This window comes from Lolium perenne, chromosome 2 (assembly GCF_019359855.2).
Source record: "Lolium perenne isolate Kyuss_39 chromosome 2, Kyuss_2.0, whole genome shotgun sequence".
Lineage (NCBI taxonomy): Eukaryota > Viridiplantae > Streptophyta > Magnoliopsida > Poales > Poaceae > Lolium > Lolium perenne.
Window position 1 is genome coordinate 91,118,222 of NC_067245.2, and position 16,660 is coordinate 91,134,881.

Genomic DNA, 16,660 nt, shown 5'->3' on the forward strand with positions numbered 1-16,660 from the left:
CCTTACTGAGACGCCGCCGCCGCCAATCCCATCTCGGGGGATTCAGGAGATCACCTCCGGCACCCTGCCGGAGAGGGGATTCATCTCCCGGAGGACTCTACGCCGCCATGGTCGCCTCCGGAGTGATGTGTGAGTAGTCTACCCCTGGACTATGGGTCCATAGCAGTAGCTAGATGGTTGTCTTCTCCCCATTGTGCTTAATTGTCGGATCTTGTGAGCTGCCTAACATGATCAAGATCATCTATCTGTAATTCTATATGTTGCGTTTGTTGGGATCCGATGAATAGAGAATACTTGTTATGTTGATTATCAAAGCTATGTCTATGTGTTGTTTATGATCTTGCATGCTCTCCGTTATTAGTAGATGCTCTGGCCAAGTTGATGCTACTAACTCCAAGAGGGAGTATTTATGCTCGATAGTGGGTTCATGTCTCCGTGAATCTGGAGGAGTGACAAGAACCACTAAGGTTACGGATGTGCTATTGCCACTAGGGATAAAACATTGGTGCTATGTTCAAGGATGTAGTCACTGATTACATTACGCGCAATACTTAATGCAATTGTCTGTTGTTAGCAACTTAATACTGGAGGGGGTTCGGATGATAACCTGAAGGTGGACTTTTTAGGCATAGATGCATGCTGGATGGCGGTCTATGTACTTTGTCGTAATGCCCAATTAAATCTCACTATACTCATCATAATATGTATGTGCATGGTCATGCCCTCTCTATTTGTCAATTGCCCAACTGTAATTTGTTCACCCAACATGCTGTTTATCTTATGGGAGAGACACCTCTAGTGAACTGTGGACCCCGGTCCAATTCTCTATATTGAAATACAATCTACTGCAATCTTTGTTCTCTTTTTTACGCAAACAATCATCATCCACACTATACATCTAATCCTTTGTTACAGCAAGCCGGTGAGATTGACAACCTCACTGTTTCGTTGGGGCAAAGTACTTTGGTTGTGTTGTGCAGGTTCCACGTTGGCGCCGGAATCTCTGGTGTTGCGCCGCACTACATCCCGCCGCCATCAACCTTCAACGTGCTTCTTGGCTCCTACTGGTTCGATAAACCTTGGTTTCATACTGAGGGAAAACTTGCCGCTGTACGCATCACACCTTCCTCTTGGGGTTCCCAACGGACGCGTGTTGTACGCGTATCATGCATCGGATTAAAGAACCCTGGAGGAAAGATCTTCTCTAGATCGCAAAGCAACACGGGTGCCTCTTCATCCAGCTTCTCAATCACTTTAGTGTCTAACACCCTAGCACAAATCTGGCGGAAGAAAAAACTCAACCTCGCTAGCACTCGCCAAGTCTTCTCAGGGACATAGCCTCGAATCATCACCGGCATTATCCGCTCAAGCCATATGTGGTAGTCATGACTCTTCAGTCCTTGTACTCGCAACGTTTCAATGTTCAGACCCCTCATCCAGTTGGCTGCGAACCCATCAGGGAAAAACAAGGAGTCCTTCATCCATTGGAAGACCTCCCTTTTTTGGGCCTTTGTGAGGCAGAACGGAGCGTGTGGCTTAGTCCAAGTTTTTTTGGCACCATGAGGTGGCTGCATGTTCAACTCCGGCCTATCGCACCACATTTCTTGATCAATTCGAGCCTTTATGTTATCCTTCGTCTTCTCGGTGTCCACAATCGTGCTCCAAATGGCTTCACTGATATTCTTCTCGGTGTGCATTACATCAATGTTATGCGGGAGCTCGAGAAACTCAAAGTAAGGGAGCTTCCATAAGCACGGCTTGTGAGTCCATTGGTGTGTCTCCCCATATCCCAAGAAACCATTCCCATCAGGGCTAGGCTTAAGAGCATCTAACGCGGCCTTGATTTCCGTTCCGGTCTTCGGAATTGGCTTCGAGCCACAGACAACACGGCCTTTCTTGAAACTCTTTACATCACTCCTGTATGCATGCCTCCGCTCAAGGAACTGTCGAGCTTCATCAAAGCATGAATACTTGCCTCCCTTGTTTAGCCAGAAGAAAGTCACGGCCTGCCTGCACTGTGGGCAAGGCCACTTTTCCCATGTGTACACCACCCGCAGAACAAAGCACGTGCTGGCAGGTCATGCAGGGATGTGTGGTACCACACATACATATCGAAGTACTCCTTCTTTGATGCGTCATATGCTCAGATCCCGCGACCTTCCCAGCCACGAACCAAGTCATCCACCAGCGGTTCCAGGTACACATTCATGTTCTTACCCGGGTATTTGGGCCCTGGGATTATCATCGACACAAACATGTTCTCTGATCTCATGCAGACGCCAGGGGGGAGGTTCATGGGAATAACAAACACTGGCCAACAACTGTATACTGCAGCCGACATACCATATGGATTGAACCCATCGGTTGATATCGCAACTGCTACGCTCCTCGGGTCACCTGCTTTCAGTGGAAATTTCTTGACAAAGTTCTTCCATGCAGTACCATCCGACAGATGTATCATCTTGTCAGTGTATCTGTTTCCTTCCACGGCCCACCTCATCTGCTGGGCAGTATCCTCGGTCATGAAGAGCCGCTGGATCCTCGGTAGAACTGGAAGATAGCGGAGGATATTCTTGGCAACCGTGGTCTGCCTCTTCTGACCATCACCATTGCGGTCTACCTCAAAGTACCTAGAGGAATTGCATTTGATGCAATAATTTGTGTCGGCGTGCTCCTCTCTGAATAGCATGCATCCCTTTGGACAAGCGTGTATCTGCTGAGATGACATCTTAAGGTCACTGAGCAATTTGGTCGAATAGTAGAAGTTTTGCGGCAAGAGGTGCCCTTTCGGCAGAAGGCTGCCTACGATGACCAGAAGTTCATCGAACCCATCTCTGCACAAGTTCCTATGGCACTTCAAGGCCATAAGGCGAGCGATGGCATCTAGTTGGGTAACCTCTGTATTTTCATGTAGGGGTTTCTGCGAAGCAAACAGAGCCTCATAATACTCCTTTGTGTTTTCCTTCGGGTCCTCACTTGTCTCCGCATCCTGAGGTGTCTCCACCTCTACATGAGGGCTTTCAGGCACATTACCATTAGCCAAGTTTTCTAAGCACCTATCAAAACCAGTGTCATATTCCCCCCTAGGTTGAATCTGCCGCACCTCCTTCCTAGCACGTTTCTTTGCCTTTTCTCCATGGTAAGTCCAAATCCTGTAGGACGGTGTGAACCCAAACATGATCAGGTGCATACTCATAGTTTCCTTGTCCTGTGCCTTTCGGTTAGCGCACTTACTACAAGGGCACCAAACACTTATAGGTCTGCTAGGGATGGCAAACGCCCTATCCACAAACTGCTCGGTCTTTTCTCCCCATTCATCAGTATAGTTCCACTGACTGATTCTGCCATCGTACATCCAGCCACGATTATCCATCCTCTAATCAGCAACAAAACAGACGAACATAGCATTTATATATCAAATAGGAAATAAATGCATCATATCTTTATTTTTTTTACGCGTGCATCAACCTGAAACTCTACTAGGTGGGCTCCTAGCAGCCGCCGGATCCGTAGATTGAGTACGTTCTCCCAGCTCTACCCCGATCCGAGACAGAATTTCGGCAGCACCTCCCCGCTGCTCTCCCGATACACGTCTCGGCAAAAAGCCGAGTGGGGTGTGCATCCGGAGAACAACGGGGAGGCGCTACCGAAATCCTGTCTCGGATCGGGGTAGAGCAGGGAGAACGTACCCAACTACGCATCCGCCGGCTGTCCCGATAAATGCCGTAAGAGTTACGGTTCAAAATATGCGAGACCACTAATGCATATTTATCCGCGTAACCTTACGGTCGGGAAGAGACGCCTAGGTATCGCGACAGACTTGGTGATCTAGACACAAAGAAAAACCTAGGTACAAGAGAGGCGAACGGATTCTCACCCTCGAAGCGTGATCAACTGCCGGTGAAGAAGACCAACGACCCTCCGGCAACGCTCCTCAAGCACCCCGACAACGCCGGCCCCTGTGTCCACCTCGAAACATCGTCTGCATAGCGAGAAAAGTAATTAGCGATAAAGACCTTTTGTTTGCTCTAAATCCCACTATTTTAAATACAATATTTCTAATAAATTGTGCCCTCCAATTTCTAAAATAATTTCTATACTAAACTTCCCTATTTTCATGCATATTTATTGTAACTACTAATTACCATGCATATTATTTTATACAAGGTTCAAAAAAGCATGTAACCCTATAATATGTTGTAAATTTGTATCCTAAGCGAGGGGATGAAGGCGCCGCACATGGCACGGAGCGCCTCCATCTGCCTCGGGTGCAGCCCGTGCGTGTACTTGCGGCCGTCCCGCCTCCATCCACACAGCCGCGGGTGCGGCCTCGGGCGCCTCCCCTTCTCCTCCTGCTCCTCCTCCTTCCGCTGGCCGTTGCCGCCCTACACCGCCATTGCCGCGCCTCACGCAAGATCACTTCTACTCCTCTACTACATGGTTTGGTGCATCGGCTCGTCCGGTTTGCAACTTCGCGCGCGGGAGACGACGACGAGAAGTAGTAACAGGGCACAACAACGGGACAGAGAAGGGGAGAGTTGCCATACCTATCGTGCGGGAGGCTGGCCGGGGCGGCGACGGCGGACGGGGCAGGTGGGTCGGGGGCGAGCAGCAGCGGGCGAGGCCACGGGCGAGCAGCAGCGGGCGAGGCCACGGGCGAGCTCGGGGGCGGGCGAGCAGCGTCGGCGGGGGAGGGAGGCGGCAGCGGGAGGAGGAGCAGGCGAGCAGCGTCGGCGGGGGAGGGAGCAAGCAGGAGCAGCCAGGGGAGGGCTCCGGCGGCGGCGGCGGCGTGGGGGCAGCAGGGAGGGCTCCGGCGGCGGCGCTGTGGGAGGAGGCGCGTGCACGGTGGGGATGTCGATCTGGCGCGGTGTGTGGTCGAGACGACGCTCGCGTGGCCGGGTAGGGCTCAATTATTGAGCTCTTTGTCGTGCGAGCTTCTTTGCCGTGCGTGCAAAGCTCTTTGCCATGCGGCAAGGCTTTGCCGTGCGTGCAAACCTCTTTGCCGTGCGGCATGGCTTTGCCGTGCGGCAAAGTCTCTTTGCCGTGCGTTTTGGCCCTTTGCCGTGCGCTAGTGCACGACAGCGCCTGTTTTTTTTATTTTACCATTTCAATTGTCATATATGAAAATTTAGTTTTATTTCAAATTAAATTAAACCTGTTTTTCCAACATGAGTACTTTATAATAATGTTCTTATCATGTTTTCTTAAAACTAGGGGTGCAAACTCGATCGCCTAAATCTTAAAGTAGCTCCCCTAAACCCTAAAACTGGGGAGGCTTCGAGCCCTAAACCCTAGAGCCCTAACCCTACACAAACCGTCGGAGGAGGGTCCCAATCTTACCTAACCATAAATACTTACCTTTAACCTAAACCCTAGCCCTACACCCTAGACCCTAGCCCTAACCCGACACCTAACCCTAACCAGTAGATCAGGCACACCCTCGATCGTGTGATAATGGCTCTAGCTGCGGGGTATATGTGCCAAAGGGTCCCAATCTTGGTTCTCCATGTGTATATGTCCCAAACAAACCTAAAATAATGAAAAGGTACATTGGTGCACCCTCGCGCGGAGAAATCTAGGGGGGTAGACCCGCCGGGGCACACGTTCCGCTGGTTTGGGGGGAGGAGGGGGAGAACGACCGCCGGAGCACCGGAACCCCACCAAATCTTGCATGTGGACCTATGATATGTGTCAAAGTGTGGTGCAAGGTCTAATGGTGCACAAGTACCTCCCCTAAACCCTAAACCCTAAACTGGGGAGGCTTCGAGCACTAAAGCCGGAGCTGCAGAACCATGCATTATAAACCCTAACCCTAACCCTAAACCCTAAACCTATACCTAACCATAAATACTTACCTTTAACCTAAACCCTAGCCCTACACCCTAGACCCTAGCCCTAACCCTACACCTAACCCTAACCAGTAGATCAGGCACACCCTCGATCGTGTGATAATGGCTCTAGCTGCGGGGTATATGTGCCAAAGGGTCCCAATCTTGGTTCTCCATGTGTATATGTTCCAAACAAACCTAAAAGAATGAAAAGGTACATTGGTGCACCCTCGCGCGGAGAAATCTAGGGGGGTAGACCCGCCGGGGCACACGTTCCGCTGGTTTGGGGGGAGGAGGGGGAGAACGACCGCCGGAGCACCGGAACCCCACCAAATCTTGCATGTGGACATATGATATGTGTCAAAGTGTGGTGCAAGGTCTAATGGTGCACAAGTAGCTCCCCTAAACCCTAAACCCTAAACTGGGGAGGCTTCGAGCACTAAACCCCTCTAAAACCCTAAACCACGACGCCGGAGCTGCAGAACCATGCATCATAACCCTAACCCTAACCCTAAACCCTAAACCTATACCTAACCATAAATACTTACCTTTAACCTAAACCCTAGCCCTACACCCTAGACCCTAGCCCTAACCCTACACCTAACCCTAACCAGTAGATCACGCACACCCTCGATCGTGTGATAATGGCTCTAGCTGCGGGGTATATGTGCCAAAGGGTCCCAATCTTGGTTCTCCATGTGTATATGTCCCAAACAAACCTAAAAGAATGAAAAGGTACATTGGTGTACCCTCACGCGGAGAAATCTAGGGGGGTAGACCCGCCGGGGCACACGTTCCGCTGGTTTGGGGGGAGGAGGGGGACAACGACCGCCGGAGCACCGGAACACCACCAAATCTTGCATGTGGACATATGATATGTGTCAAAGTGTGGTGCAAGGTCTAATGGTGCACAAGTAGCTCCCCTAAACCCTAAACCCTAAACTGGGGAGGCTTCGAGCACTAAACCCCTCTAAAACCCTAAACCACGACACCGGAGCTGCAGAACCATGCATCATAACCCTAACCCTAACCCTAAACCCTAAACCTATACCTAACCATAAATACTTACCTTTAACCTAAACCCTAGCCCTACACCCTAGACCCTAGCCCTAGCCCTAAACCTACACCTAACCCTAACCAGTAGATCAGGCACACCCTCGATCGTGTGATAATGGCTCTAGCTGCGGGGTATATGTGCCAAAGGGTCCCAATCTTGGTTCTCCATGTGTATATGTCCCAAACAAACCTAAAAGAATGAAAAGGTACATTGGTGCACCCTCGCGCGGAGAAATATAGGGGGGTAGACCCGCCGGGGCACACGTTCCGCTGGTTTGGGGGGAGGAGGGGCAGAACGACCGCCGGAGCACCGGAACCCCACCAAATCTTGCATGTGGACCTATTTATGTGTCAAAGTGTGGTGCAAGGTCTAATGGTGCACAAGTAGCTCCCCTAAACCCTAAACCCTAAACTGGGGAGGCTTCGAGCACTAAACCCCTCTAAAACCCTGAATCACGACGCCGGAGCTGCAGAACCATGCATCATAAACCCTAACCCTAACCCTAAACCCTAAACCTATACCTAACCATAAATACTTACCTTTAACCTAAACCCTAGCCCTACCCCCTAAACCCTAGCCCTAACCCTACACCAAACCCTAACCAGTAGATCAGGCACACCCTCGATCGTGTGATAATGGCTCTAGCTGCGGGTATATGTGCCAAAGGGTCCCAATCTTGGTTCTCCATGTGTATATGTCCTAAACAAACCTAAAAGAATGAAAAGTTACATTGGTGCACCCTCGCGCGGAGAAATCTAGGGGGGTAGACCCGCCGGGGCACACGTTCCGCTGTTTTGGGGGAAGGAGGGGGAGAACGACTGCCGGAGCACCGAAACCCCACCAAATCTTGCATGTGGACCTATGATATGTGTCAAAGTGTGGTGCAAGGTCTAATGGTGCAAAAGTAGCTCCCCTAAACCCTAAACCCTAAACTGGGGAGGCTTCGAGCACTAAAACCCCTCTAAAACCCTAAACCACGACACCGGAGCTGCAGAACCATGCATCATAAACCCTAACCCTAACCCTATATCCTAAACCTATACCTAACCATAAATACTTACCTTTAACCTAAATCCTAGCCCTACCCCCTAAACCCTAGCCCTAACCCTACACCAAACCCTAACCAGTAGATCAGGCACACCCTCGATCGTGTGATAATGGCTCTAGCTGCGGGTATATGTGCCAAAGGGTCCCAATCTTGGTTCTCCATGTGTATATGTCCTAAACAAACCTAAAATAATGAAAAGTTACATTGGTGCACCCTCACGCGGAGAAATCTAGGGGGGTAGACCCGCCGGGGCACACGTTCCGCTGTTTTGGGGGAAGGAGGGGGAGAACGACCGTCGGAGCACCGGAACGCCACCAAATCTTGCATGTCGATCTATGATATGTGTCAAAGTGTGGTGCAAGGTCTAATGGTGCAAAAGTAGCTCCCCTAAACCCTAAACCCTAAACTGGGGAGGCTTCGAGCACTAAAACCCCTCTAAAACCCTAAACCACGACACCGGAGCTGCAGAACCATGCATCATAAACCCTAACCCTAACCCTATACCCTAAACCTATACCTAACCATAAATACTTACCTTTAACCTAAACCCTAGCCCTACCCCCTAAACCCTCGCCCTAACCCTACACCAAACCCTAACCAGTAGATCAGGCACACCCTCGATCGTGTGATAATGGCTCTAGCTGCGGGTATATGTGCCAAAGGGTCCCAATCTTGGTTCTCCATGTGTATATGTCCTAAACAAACCTAAAAGAATGAAAAAGTACATTGGTGCACCCTCGCGCGGAGAAATCTAGGGGGGTAGACCCGCCGGGGTACACGTTCCGCTGTTTTGGGGGGAGGAGGGGGAGAACGACCGCCGGAGCACCGGAACCCCACCAAATCTTTCATGTGGGCCTATGCTATGTGTCAAAGTGTGGTGCAAGGTGTAATGGTGCAAAAGTAGCTCCCCTAAACCCTAGACCCTAGCCCTAACCCTACGCCGAACCCTAACTAGTAGATCAGGCACACCGTCGATCGTGTGATAATGGCTCGAGCTGCGGGTGTATGTGCCAAAGGGTCCCAATCTTGGTTCTCCATGTGTATATGTCCTAAACAAACCTAAAAGAATGAAAAAGTACATTGGTGCACCCTCGCGCGGAGAAATCTAGGGGGGTAGACCCGCCGGGGCACACGTTCCGCTGTTTTGGGGGGAGGAGGGGGAGAACGACCGCCGGAGCACCGGAACCCCACCAAATCTTGCATGTGGGCCTATGCTATGTGTCAAAGTGTGGTGCAAGGTGTAATGGTGCAAAAGTAGCTCCCCTAAACCCTAAACCCTAAATTGGGGAGGCTTCGTGCCCTAAACCCCTCTAAACCCCTAAACCACAACACCGGAGCTGCAGAACCATGCATCATAAAACCTAACCCTAACCCTAAACCCTAAACCTATACCTAACCATAAATACTTACCTTTAAACTAAACCCTAGCCCTACCCCCTAAACCCTAGCCCTAACCCTACACCTAACCCTAACCAGTAGATCCGGCTCACCGTCGATCGTGTGATAATGGCTCGAGCTGCGTGTGTATGTGACAAAGGGTCCCAATATTGGTTCTCCATGTGTATATGTCCTAAACAAACCTAAAAGAATGAAAAAGTACATTGGTGCACCCTCGAAATCTAGGGGGGTAGACCCGTCGGGGTACACGTTCCGCTGTTTTGGGGGGAGGAGGGGGAGAACGACCGCCGGAGCACCGGAACCCCACCAAATCTTGCATGTGGGCCTATGCTATGTGTCAAAGTGTGGTGCAAGGTGTAATGGTGCAAAAGTAGCTCCCCTAAACCCTAGACCCTAGCCCTAACCCTACGCCGAACCCTAACTAGTAGATCAGGCACACCGTCGATCGTGTGATAATGGCTCGAGCTGCGGGTGTATGTGCCAAAGGGTCCCAATCTTGGTTCTCCATGTGTATATGTCCTAAACAAACCTAAAAGAATGAAAAAGTACATTGGTGCACCCTCGCGCGGAGAAATCTAGGGGGGTAGACCCGCCGGGGCACACGTTCCGCTGTTTTGGGGGGAGGAGGGGGAGAACGACCGCCGGAGCACCGGAACCCCACCAAATCTTGCATGTGGGCCTATGATATGTGTCAAAGTGTGGTGCAAGGTCTAATGGTGCAAAAGTAGCTCCCCGGTGTGACCTTCCTCACCGTTGGGCGATAACACTTAGGAGATTTTCCGAACCGCGGGTTGCTCCGAAACCGTGATATATGTGGGGGATGAACATATATGGAGAGTAATTTTGTATTGCACATTGTCTAATAAATAGTCATCAAAAAGAAAAACTAATTAACAAATAAATATAAGTATTAGATGAAATAAAATAGGAAGAAAAACAAAAAAAATTATATTGGCGCACGGCAAAGAAGGGAACGCACGGCAAAGGTGCCTTTGCCGTGCAACTAACCTGTCCGCACGGCAAAGGGGCGAGCCACGGCAATGCCCAGTGCCTTTGCCGTGCTTGGTTTCTTTGCCGTGCTTGGTTTCTTTGCCGTGCGGCACGTAGGGACTTTGCCGTCTTCCTTTCTTTGCCGTGAGGTTTCCTTGTACTTTGCCGTCATTTGATTCTTTGCCGTGCGCCGCTTCTGTCTTTGCCGTGCTTGCCTTCATTGCCGTGCGCTGCTCTCAGATGTTGCCGTGCGGATTGTCGTTGCCGTGCGTGCTGCTTGCTGCGCACGGCAATGATTTCTTTGCCGTGCGGCGGCTCACGGCATTGAAACGCTGCACGGCAGCGCCTGTTTTTCCCGTAGTGTATGTAGATGTATCAGCATTATATTTTCGCTTGAGAGAAGGCACAGCTGCTGAAAATTGTGGCCGAGACGGATGAATCATTTTTCTTCAGATGGAGGATCACTAGGATGCCTGCATTATATGCGACTAAAGTTAACTAGAGAATATGCTTCATGATACAATACATTCTCAACTAATAAAGTTATCTGAATTTCATGTAGACTCAGTTTTCATATAGCAGTTCAGATTATTTAACAACAGTTTCATATTTTTGTGTGAAACTTACATCATAGATCGGTTTTTCCTATCATGCCAGTCCTGTCGAAGTAGGAAGAAAAGACATGCGAATCCAACTGCTTGAAATACCAACGCCATGATGTTCTCTATAGCCATGGACACATTTCTCATCGCAGAGAATCCTTCTGGAATGCAATACACAAAGTTTCAGTTCAGTGCAGATGAACATTGTCTTCTTTCCGATTTTTAAGGTAAATTTATTTGAATGTACAGTCAAAGAAATCACATATTGCACAAAGCAAGCATGGATATACCAGTGATATATTTGCGTTACCAAATTTACAAGGTTCCACTGTAAGTTGTATTAAATAGGTCACTGCATAGTAAAAGGCTACAATATTGTTCTTTATAATCAAGTCATGATGCACTACTAATCCTGTAATAAAGAGGGAGTAACATGGAATAAAAGCAATGCTTCACAAAGGCCGAACATGTAACTGTTTAATTTGATCTTTTGTTTTCGGCTGTATTCAATGGTTTCACGTTAATATGTAACAATTCTATTACCACATTAACCATTGGTAGAGTGAAATCGAATCCATCTAAATAAAATGCGATAAGAAAATCCATCTAAAGAAAACAGATTGACAACCTACATCTTTTAGCCTTTGTTCATTTAGAAATCAAATTTTTTTTAGCATACATATAGCAACAAGCAATGAAGCAAATATGGATTTTGGGCATGATGTGTAAACATTCGGAGTGCTGCCTAGTACACACTAATCCATCTTTCAATGCAATTCATTGAGATGGGGACGCTCAAGGGGGAATTACTCTGATTAGTGTGCTTGTTTGATGGTACTTAAGAAATTACCAGGCGTGTGTTAACTCCACACCGATTTACCGATTCAAACAAAAAAGGTAGATAAGTTCAAAATTTATTTTTATAAGGTATTACCTTAGAAGTTCACACCTCACATACAAGCTAATTACAAGTTCACAGTTTATCCTTAGCTAATCAGCAGTTGGTTCCCCACGAGGATTGTGGGCATGCTATAGTGAACTGTAGTTGGCCAACATATATACGCATATATACCCACATATTGGGAAGGCCGGTCTCGATTGTTTTCATTTGGTTCTGGGGAATTCTTTGTAACCTTAATTCTGAAGCAAACTGCTCAGCAGGAGCTTTCTCGTCCTCGAGTATATTTTTACTGCTTCAGTGACTCCGTCTTCACTGCTAAGCATCATGAAGCTTTCTCGGTGCTAATAAAGCACATACATATTATTATTTTTATACCGTTTTTCAGAATATAGTAACTAGCACATGGCTAAGCACACTACCATGTTTATTTGGAAATTCCAACATGATTCCTTTGTATTACGGTTTGGTGGTTATAAATATATATAATCAACTGACCGAATTGCAAATCATTATACCTCTAGTAGTAGGTTTTCTATTTCTCATGTGAAAAATCTATACTCTTTGTTGACTCAGTTGCACATATGAATCTTGTATGTTGAAAAATGTAGTATGCAATTTTGGACTTCGAAATGTGCAACTCCAAACGCAAAGTTGCACAATTTCTTAAACATGCTATCTGGTTACCATCGCATAAGATCGGCTCACATTATAGCTTACATATCCAATCTACGTCGCGGTTTGTTGTCCAACAAAAACTTGGGATTGAGAATAACTTAAGAAGCATGCATACGGTGCCCTAAAAAGGAAATAGACTCACCTTTGTGGCCATCGTGTTTGAGGACAAGAAGATCCACAGTTTCGAGGTGAATGATTGCAGAGAGTTCGAGAGAGCAGTTGTTGTTGTTGAACTCGACACCCTTCTGGTAAGGACACACTGTCTGTGCTTCTTGGAGGGCTAAGGTGATGCAGGCCCAGCAGGATGAGAAGTTTGTGCCGTTGTGGCAGTGTGATACAGCGTACATGCCGTCCCCAGTGTCATGGTTGGCGTAGCGGCCGAGCATGGAGGCCGTCTTGTTCGGGAGAATGGCCATGAAGGCGCGGATGTTTGCTTCATAGTTGCTGCTGGCTGTGCGATTGCCTTGGCCAGTGCAGATGATGTTACTGTTGGCAGCAAGCGGCAAGACTAGGATGGCGAAGGAAAGGAGGTAGAAACGGTGCCACATCCCCATGGACATAGTGTGGTGTGTACAGCGATATGAAGTTTAGCAACTATTACACGTACAGGGTGTCTATAATATCAGAATTGATTCACCAGTCTAGCCATGAAGATGAGAGGGTCTGGAAATTGTTCGAGTAGACGGGATGTATAATACTGTAGTTGGTTTGGAGGGATAACGTTGAGGAAGGGGCACCAGGTGTGTGAAAGAGCCAAAAAAAGTATTGTCAAAGAACTTCAGTCTTTGCTAGTTACAAGGAAAATTGCTATGAAACGCTGATTCCAAGGGGATTACTTTACAAAGAGCACAAGAGATCGTTAACTACAAGGAGTTAGTTATACAAAGTATCATTTGTCCCATGCGATCGTGATTTGTGGTTTGGTCAAAATACCCTACTGACTAAAATTTCATTCTCTATTCTTTCTCATTGTCTTCATAGTATCTTCTAATGACCTTGATTGTGAAGCTAGAGAAGGCTGGGATAAACTTAAATTGCCAACTACTTTTGGGGATACCGTGCTCTGCTCATAGTAGCTTCCGTTGCTTTATGTATTTACTTTCATGCTTTCGTCTCTTACGATGCAAATTCTGCTATTACTCATTTTATTCTAGCCAGTGATAGCAGGTACGGGGAACACATGAGCTGCTAGTGAATACTCTGCTTTGCATATGTTGATCTATTGCATAATTCCAGATAGTGCCATAACACAACTAAGCCCTTTAAGTGAAGATTTACTTTAGGGGAACCACGCACTGTTTCTATGAGGGTATAGGCGAGCTATGCTCTGCATTTCTTACGGGAAGAACTATGCTCTGTTGTCGATATCCGCTGCCATTTTCCTATTCTGCCAATTTGACCCATGCTCGCACCAATTGTCTTTGCATAATAATTCAAATAAGTCACTACGTGAGAAATGAGCCCATGTAATGTCGAAACCAGTGAACCTAACCAAGGCATTAAGAGTTTACTTGCTAATCAGTTAGGGTTGTGTAATCAGAAATTGTGCCCAGCTAAACCTCTATTTCTAGGTAGTTGGGATTACATACATATCCAGAGATGCAGATCGAAGAATTGGGTGAAAACGACCGAGTGAGTGAAGCGGATGTTGGAACTTATTCGTAAAGATCTGAAACCTTCAAACTGGAGGACAATATCAAACCATGGGTTGCCTATAAACCAACTCATTGTTGACATAAACATGTATGTATTGACTGTAGCGCGTGACTTGTTTTTTCCTTCCTCATGGAGTATAGGCTGATGCCCAGAAGTGTGTGACCAAGTTTGATGAACTATTGATCTCCAGAAGGAATAGAGCTAGAACGCCTGCATCATGTAACATGTAAGTAAATAAATTTATGTTCTCCTATGCTTTTTCAGGTCAGAAAGGAGAACAAACTTACGGGATATCACATTACATTAAAAAAATTTGCAGGTCTAGCTCATTTATTTTAAGACGAGCGCACGTGGCTGCCTCCGACCGGCGGCCCCCGCAAGTAGCTGGCCCTACACGTCATTGACTCGCCAAGAAGATGAACAAGTGAACAAAAAATTTACTGCATCGGACGGCTGTGAGTAAAAGCGGGTGAAATTTTGTACTGTCGCATGGCAAAGGAACGGACACGATGGTTTTGCCCCTTTTGGTGGCTTCATTGGCCGGGTTGGCCAGAGGCCTTTAAGGATAGAAATGTTTCTATTCTTTTTAAATCTGTTCCTTACATTAGAAAAGTTGTAAATCTACATCTTTTTTGTAAATTTATGTGTTTTCAGTGAGAATGGAAATATAAAATAGTTAGACAGCTAGTTTGAAAGGAGCTAGTTCAGTTTTTAGTTTCAGAGAAGCTAGATTGTTTCGTATATTCATCCCAACTCTCAAGACAAGATTAAATTTGATGCTTCTAGTTAGAAACTTACATCATAGAGGCTCTTCTTTTGTCACGCCATTCTTGCAGAAGCAGGAAGAAGAGCCACGCAAAACCGATTGCTTGAAATAGCAGTCCTGCACCCAAGAATTCAAACCAAGTGCTAGGTCCTGTGAAACGCAACGCGTGTAAGTTTGATCAGCATAGTCCTACATTATTTAGCTTTCCTCTGTAGAGGCAAAACATTAGAATATAGGCACACCAGTAACCTAGAGCATAAGGCAAGAAAGGAGACAATCTGAAATGATCAATATAAATGCCATGGGGGGTAAATTTTGTAAATCATAGCTTGACTAAATGTGGTGCCTGGAGATTGCACATCGCTTTTCTTTGTTTAATTTTTCTGCATTTGAACAATGGTTATTCGTTAGTACCATCGTCTCTTGCTTCCTTACAACTCACAAACACTTGAAGAATTGATTTTGTACAGACAGTCATGTTATTATAAGAAAAAACTTCCCAAAAGTCTAATAAAAATAAAAAAGGTCCCAGGTCATATATGTGTATTATCTATGGCGTGCTGTCAAGTGCAGGTAGAAATTCACAGAATCATGTAAATACTACAATCCAATTGCTAGTACTTAGAGATTTTAACAATGCCATAATAAATTGCATAGATGGTGTGAACTGAAACTTATCTTGTGGTGGAGGAAAGATGGAAAAACTGACCGAAGAAGGGGATAGATCTAGGGTAATCGGCGAGAGCGAGAGTGCAGTTGCCAGCGAAGACGATGACCCTGGTGTTGTGAGGGCACGCAGTCTCCGCCTCCCGGAAGGCGGCGGCGACGCAGGCGGCGCAGGAGGAGGAGGTGAAGCCCTGGTGACGGTCAAGGTAGCAGCGCGAGAAGGCTCGCACCCGGCTGGGCCAGTACCCCAGGTCACGGGACGCCTCGAGGCGCTGGGAGGAGGCGGTCTGGGCGGGGAGGATCGCGGCCAGGCGGCGGAGGTTTGCTTCGTAGGTGCTGTTGGCCGCGTATACGCCGCCGAAGCAGTCGGATATTGCTGCGCTGGCGGCGAGAGGCGAGGCGGCGAGGAGGAGGAGGAGGATCGCGGGATGATGCATTGTGGTATGGTGAATGGTGACCGGCGGTGAGGGAGTGGGGTTGGGAACTCGTACAAAATGCGAAGCGTATGGACAGGACGCCGGCATTGACGACGACTTTGACTCCACAGCCGGTCGCACTTATTTCAAGATTGGGAAATCATAATAGAGGGACGGATAGGAACAGAGAAGGTGGGTTTACCGGCAAGCGGCAACCTACTGCAAGTCTGCAAGGTCTAAAATGAGATGCCACCATGATATAATCTATATCATGCTAGTATCATGCTCACATCAAGACAGCGGAACGACAACTTCCTCTATGTCAAAAATCTCGCCAAACGCTTACACAAGTCCAAGACGCCCGCGCTCCTCTTCAAGCTTGACATTAGGAAAGCCTTTGACTCCATCCGTTGAGAGTACATCGTCGACCTTCTCCAACGGCGCGGGTTCCCTAGCCATTTCCGCAATTGGATCACCGCTCTCTTAACCACCGCCTCCTCTCGGGTGCTCCTCAATGGCGTCGCGGGCTCGCCCATCAAGCATGGCAGAGGTCTTAGGCAGGGGGACCCCCTCTCGCCGCTCCTCTTTGTGCTCGCCATTGATCCTCTTGCCCAAATCCTCGATGCCGCCACTAACCAGGGGCTCCTTCACAAAATT

At 47.7% G+C, this 16,660-nt stretch overlaps 2 protein-coding genes across 4 annotated transcripts; both read right to left on the reverse strand.

The window, feature by feature from the left end:
* Positions 1 to 10,089: 10,089 nt before the first annotated feature.
* LOC127333237 (cysteine-rich receptor-like protein kinase 10) lies at positions 10,090 to 13,819 on the reverse strand. The gene is made up of 3 exons (XM_051359578.2): positions 12,642 to 13,819; positions 10,949 to 11,084; positions 10,090 to 10,794 (listed from the first exon to the last, which is right to left on the reverse strand). The coding sequence occupies exons 1-3, from the start codon at positions 13,057 to 13,059 to the stop codon at positions 10,761 to 10,763; spliced, it is 588 nt and encodes a 195-aa protein (XP_051215538.1). The 5' UTR covers positions 13,060 to 13,819; the 3' UTR covers positions 10,090 to 10,760.
* A 313-nt stretch (positions 13,820 to 14,132) lies between these two features.
* On the reverse strand, positions 14,133 to 16,115 carry LOC127333235 (cysteine-rich receptor-like protein kinase 10). 3 transcript variants are annotated; one of them, XM_051359576.2, is made up of 4 exons: positions 15,631 to 16,115; positions 14,954 to 15,071; positions 14,458 to 14,545; positions 14,133 to 14,365 (listed from the first exon to the last, which is right to left on the reverse strand). In XM_051359576.2, exons 1-3 carry the CDS (start codon positions 16,109 to 16,111, stop codon positions 14,491 to 14,493), a joined length of 654 nt encoding a protein of 217 aa, XP_051215536.2. In that variant the 5' UTR covers positions 16,112 to 16,115; the 3' UTR covers positions 14,133 to 14,365; positions 14,458 to 14,490. The 3 variants fall into 3 exon arrangements, with proteins under 3 accessions (XP_051215536.2, XP_071682229.1, XP_051215537.1); XM_071826128.1 differs by having other exon boundaries at positions 14,443 to 14,545; XM_051359577.2 differs by lacking the exon at positions 14,458 to 14,545 and having other exon boundaries at positions 15,631 to 16,110.
* Positions 16,116 to 16,660: the final 545 nt, after the last annotated feature.